Here is a 6,033-nt window from a genome sequence, read left to right on the forward strand (position 1 = left end):
TTGCTGGTTTACTCAAGCCATCCCAAATTATTAAGTGCTTTTTCGTGTATTTATATGTAAAAGTATCCTCAAATATAAAATCTATGCCTGGAATTATCCCAGAGGTTCAATTCAATCACAAACCATAACTGCTTGATCTCTTATCCTCTCTTTTCTTTTATCCATTGCTGTGAAATTTAAATAATCAGTGTAGAAAAATGTATTTAAAAATGATTAGAGAATAACACAAACTCAATAGAGTACTTAAGCTTTCTCGAAAACGGAATTGAAGGTTTAAAATAAAACCAACATTCTTACTCTAGTTTGGCACATTTAATATGTTTGAAAGAAAAGCAGTGATATCAGTTTCTGATGATCCTCCACTTGCAATTGCAGTATGGCATAACAGTTTCAGCTCTCTGCTTCTTTTTCTCATCACTTCATCACCATTCAAATCCATGAATTTTCTTATAAGACTAGAAATTTCATCTTTTCTGATCAAAGTGTCTTCTTTTACCTCCCTTTTCACCCTCCACCCCACCTTCCATTCCTCCACAATAAACTTACCATTAAGGGGTTGGTCCATAAATATAGGGAATGCCAAAAAAGGAACACCACTAAAAACACCTTCCCTAGTAGAATTCCATCCACAATGAGACCAAAATCCCCCAATTGCAGGATGCTGCAATACCTTCAATTGATCACACCATGGCAAAACCAGTCCTTTATCCCCACACAACTCTTTCAACCTACCATTTTCTCTGGGTTGTACCCACAAGAAAGGAACACCACTATCACCCACACCAGCAGCAATTTCATCAAATTGTTCATTAGAAACCGAAAGAAAACTCCCTTGAGAAATGTACAACACAGAGGCAGAAGGTTGGTTGTCAAGCCATTGAAAGTAGCCATGTTTAGAGGCATCAATGCGGGCATTATCAAAACAAGGTATGGCAGGGCCAACAGTGTAAATGGGTATGGAGAACTCTGCTTTCAAAGCATCAATGGCTTGAGGCTCAAGTTCATATATGGTGGGGAATAAAAGATATTGTGCTTTCTGCACCCACGGTATAACATTCAAAGCCAATTCCAACAATCTTCGACTACGCCAACTTTCATCATTGAGAGGAAAATCTGCCAGGCGAATTGATGAGTTCCCCGGAATATAATCCACACGTTTCTCACCATCTTCTGCATTAATATCTTACCTTTAATTAAATTAGCCTTCAAATATCACAATCCAAGAATTGATTGGACGAAAAAGTAAATTAACATTTAACAAATTTTAAGAAATTCCATGTACATACCATATGTCAAAATTCTCCTGTTAATAAAGTCAAATTTTATGTTAACAACTTCCCAGCATTAAATTTGGGTTTAGACTAAAGACCGGAAATGCGGGAGTGAAAAAAAGAAGAAGTAAGAATAAAAAATATAATTATTTAAATTAAGAGAAAAATAATAAAAGTTTATGATAAATTTAAAATTAAAAATAATATATTTATGAAATGACCGAATTGTATTTATTATTATTTCTATAATAATAATAATAATGTTTTTTTTATTATAATTAATTGATATAATATAATGAATAATGTTTATAAACAGGCGTCTTCCTTTAACTATATTTAATTATTTTAATTTAAAAAAAAATTAAATTTAAATTATAATTATTTAAAAGATAAAAATGATAAAAATAAGAAAATAATTATTTAAATTTAAATTAAAAATGATTTAAAAGTTAAAATAATAATATATTAAAAAATCCTTTATATATAATTATATAACATGATTAAGGGTTACAAAATTAATTATGTGGCTTTTATAATAAGTGTTCTTTTTTTTTTCATAGTTTAAAAATAAGAGTAAACACGCGAAAGTTTTGTTTCGGCTATTTCTTTTTCACTTCATTCATTTATTTATTTATTTTAATTTTTTTGGCAAATAAGTGAATGTTATAAACAACCAAGTAGCATCACGTTTTAGTGAATGTTATAAACAACGAAGTACAAAGAATATTTTGATGATCCATTTTGGTTTTCCTACTTAGATATTTAAAAAGAGTGTGAATTTCCAACGAAAAATTTTGGAATTAAAAAAAAGCAAACAAATAAAGTTGTTTACTGTTTTTAAAATCGCTTTTCGGAAATAGAAAAGGGTAAATCCACTTTCATTCGCCGAACTGATAAAGAAAAACAAATCCACGGGTGTAGATGTTCTATTGGACCAATCCTACTCTGTCTATATTGTTTGAGAAATCTAAATTTTTTATATTTGATATTATCTTTAATTACCTATTTTTTTCTATATTTTTTTTTTTAAATTGTGATGGTACCATTATTCTTTTAATTACTGAAAAATAATTGACATTTAAGAGATTGGTAAGTGAAGCTATAGAACAGTTATGGTAATTCTCAAACATGGATTTGTAAGCGTAACTGACCTGATACGTTTACTGGGTAGTGGCCGTTTCGTCGGAGAAGATGGAAATGTTTGAGCACGGCGAAAAACGACGCGGACATGGGCCAAAACGACGCCACGGGAATGTTTCTGGCGTTGGCGAGGCGAACCACCCAGAAGAGGTAAGTGTCGTATATGATTACTGTCGGCGGCGGGTGGAGGCGGTTGAGCAACTCTTCAAAAGGATCTTCCATTTTGGTCATAACAGCTTCAAGAAACGTGACGAAGTCGTTGGCTCGACTCTCTTCGGAGGGAATAACGTTGGGGATTGTGGCGAATCGGATGTTGTCGGGCTTGGAGTCGGAGCCGATGAAGCCGAGCCATTCTTCGGTGACCACGAAGGTTACGCGGATTTGAGAGTTTTTGGAGAGTAGCAACTTGCAGAGGTTCATCATCGGATTCACGTGACCTCGTCCTGGGTATGGCACCGCTACCACGTGGCAGACCATGGTTGGTGGAACTTGAACCGGTTGCGCCATAGAGACAAGAACAGTGTTTCGAAAGTGAGAAGAAAGAAACCAGAATCAAATATTTAGGCTCCTTTGGTGAAAGTCTTTTTGGATAAGGAAATATGGAAAAAGTAAGAAAAAAAAAAAGGAAGAGAGAGTGAAAATCAGAATGAAGGGGAAAATATTGGGAACCCAACGAGACCAGAAAAATGTGGCATGATCACGTGACTAGAGGATGATTACTGCACTACCACCTCATTGACCCTTCAGTGTTGTATACTGTGTCTGTCCCTCGGACGTGTGTCTCGGATATTCACATATATGCCACTCTACAATAAATACATAATACTAACTTTCAGCATCTACACAGTTATAATAAGATTTAAAAATTTATTATGTAAGTTTTATTTAATCTTTGTACTCATAATTTACTTTTCATTCATAGTTTGTGTTTTTTTATTAAGATTTATTTATAGATAAATCTAGTTTAGAAGGTGTTTTTTGACAATAACCATGATCAACGAATGAAGTATTTTAAATGAATTAAATATTTTTCATTTTCTAAATGTTAGATAGATGAATTAAATTTATTACAATACTCATATTTAAACTGTTATATTTAACTAATTTCTTTATAAATGATTTTGAATGTAATTTCAATTATAAATTTAAATAATATATATATATATATATATATATATATATATATAAATTATCTATATATAAATTATCTATTATCAGTAAAGTTGTAAGGTGAAGTGGAATGCCAACAATGACCAAAGATCTACTGTAGAGTTGGAGATGACTTCTGTTTCGCAACCTAAAAGGATATGTGAATTCAAAATTGATTTCATATTTGCATCCTGTAATAAGAAGTCAAAGTCTGTCACTATTGATTTTTATAAATCTTTTGAAACAGGAAACTTGCAACACAAGGCAGTTCAAGATAGAAAACTTCATCCTGAAATGCAAAGATCAAATTTGACTGATCACAGATTTACAAGGTTTCTGAGCAAAAAGGACAAATAGATTTATCAAGATGACATCAAGAAGGCCAAGAATAAAGAAGAACTGATAATGATGGCAAAATCTAAGATTGTCAAGGCTGATTTGAAACAACAGTCGGAAAGCTCTACATGGTATCTTAACAGTGGCTGCTCGAGACACATGAATGGAGATCTCACAAAGTTCTCAGATATCTCTTACAAAGCTATTGGTCACGTCACATATGGTGATAATAGCAAAGGGAAGATCATCGACATAGGTAAAATAAAAACTCCTTCATCTTATGAAATCAAGAATGTTCTACTTGTTGAAGGGTTAAAGCACAATTTGCTTAGCATTAGTCAGCTGTGTGACAAAGGCCTAAAGATCATTTTGAGCCCAAATATTGTTTGATAAGCAACGGGACAACAGATGAGCTGCTACTTGTGGGTAAAAGATTTAACAACATCTATGTAATCGACTTCACGGATAACTCTTTCGACTCGATTGTATGTCTGATGACTAAAGAAGAAGATGCGTGGTTGTGGCACAAGAGACTCGCTCACATCAATATGAATCAACTAAACAAATTGGTCTCAAAGAATCTAGTAAATGGATTTCCCAAAATTCGATATACATCAGACAGATTGTGTGATGTGTGTCAGAAAGGAAAGCAAACCAAGCAGACGTTCAAAAGCATAAGGGAAATGTCAACCAGGAGACCTCTACAGTTACTTCACATGGACCTGTTTGGACCTTCAAGAACAAAGAGTCTCGGAGGAAATTCATATGGACTAGTCATTGTTGATGACTACTCACGGTATACATGGACTTACTTCATTGCAACCAAGAATGACACTTTTAAAGTATTTAGAAGGTTTGCTGCTGTTGTTCAGAATAACATGGACCTTAAGATAAAGTCTATCAAAAGTAACCATGGAGGAGAATTTCAGAACAAGGATTTTGATGATTATCTAGCTAAAATGGGAATATCACACAACTTCTCAACACCTAGAACTCCACAACAAAATGGAGTTGTTGAAAGGAAGAACAGAGCCCTTGAAGAACTTGCAAGATCAATGTTGAATGACAGAAATATGCCAAAATATTTTTGGGCATATGCTGTTAGTTATGTGCTGAACAAAACCATCATAAGATCAATATTGAAGTTGACTCCCTATGAGTTGCTAAAGGTCGGAAACCAAACATCTCACATTTGAGAATTTTTGGGAGCAAATGCTTTGTGCTAAACAATGGTAAAGAGAATCTCGGTAAGTTCGATTCCAAGGCAGATGAAACTATTTTCATAGGATATTCATTAACCAACAAAGCTTATCGGGTGTACAACAAAAGGACTATGAATGTTGAAGAATCTATTCATGTTGCATTTGATGAGTATATCATGGCTCCTAATATATCAGAACACGTCAAGGACTTCACTGAAGAAGATGAGAATTCAGCTAGAGAAGAGGAAATGCGTGAAGATATGATTGATAAAGAGAACGGTAACGAACAAGTCGACTCTCCCATAACAGAATCAACTAAAGAGTGGAGAGTACCAAAAAATGTCTCCACTGACAACATAATTAGTGACATCTCAAGAGGAGTGTCCACAAGAAGACAGTTAAATCAATTATGCATGAATGTTGCCTATGTATCCAAAATTGAGCCAAAGAAAGTAGAAGATGCACTTAATGATGAAAATTGGACAATGGCTATGCAAGAAGAGTTGAATCAATTCAGAAGAAACAATGTGTGGGAACTTATGCCTAGAACACCAGACTTACAAGTGATAGGTACAAAGTGGGTATTCCGAAACAAAATGGATGACTCTTGTGAGATCATAAAGAATAAGGCTATATTAGTTGCAAAAGGTTACTGCCAAGAAGAAGGAATCGACTATGATGAAACCTATGCTCTTATAGCCAGACTGGAAGCTATAAGAATACTTCTTGCCATTGCATCAACATTGAAGTTCAAGCTATATCAGATGGATGTCAAAAGCGCATTCTTAAACAAATATATCAAGGAAGAGGTTTATGTAGAACAGCCACTAGGCTTTGAAGACTATGAACATCATGACCATGTTTACAAACTGAGAAAAGCTCTATATGGCTTGAAGTAAGCTCCAAGATCATGGTATGAACGATTAAACGAATTT

The 6,033-nt window shown here is 33.9% G+C and overlaps 1 protein-coding gene across 2 annotated transcripts; it reads right to left on the reverse strand.

Annotated features, from left to right (window-relative positions):
* Window positions 1–200: 200 nt before the first annotated feature.
* On the reverse strand, window positions 201–3,128 carry LOC106752633 (UDP-glycosyltransferase 87A1). 2 transcript variants are annotated; one of them, XM_014634345.2, is made up of 2 exons: window positions 2,423–3,128; window positions 201–1,167 (listed from the first exon to the last, which is right to left on the reverse strand). In XM_014634345.2, exons 1-2 carry the CDS (start codon window positions 2,916–2,918, stop codon window positions 299–301), a joined length of 1,365 nt encoding a protein of 454 aa, XP_014489831.1. In that variant the 5' UTR covers window positions 2,919–3,128; the 3' UTR covers window positions 201–298. The 2 variants fall into 2 exon arrangements, with proteins under 2 accessions (XP_014489831.1, XP_014489830.1); XM_014634344.2 differs by having other exon boundaries at window positions 201–1,170; window positions 2,423–3,127.
* Window positions 3,129–6,033: the final 2,905 nt, after the last annotated feature.

This window comes from Vigna radiata, unplaced genomic scaffold (assembly GCF_000741045.1).
Source record: "Vigna radiata var. radiata cultivar VC1973A unplaced genomic scaffold, Vradiata_ver6 scaffold_153, whole genome shotgun sequence".
Classification (NCBI taxonomy): Eukaryota; Viridiplantae; Streptophyta; class Magnoliopsida; order Fabales; family Fabaceae; genus Vigna; species Vigna radiata.

Bases quoted from the DNA above. Each gene is read 5' to 3' on its own strand.
- LOC106752633 (XM_014634344.2), bottom strand. From the start codon at position 2,918: ATGGCGCAACCGGTTCAAGTTCCACCAACCATGGTCTGCCACGTGGTA. The intron at 1,171-2,422 runs GTCAGTTACGCT...ATATTAATGCAG, and splicing joins CTACCCAGTAAACGTATCAG to AAGATGGTGAGAAACGTGTG.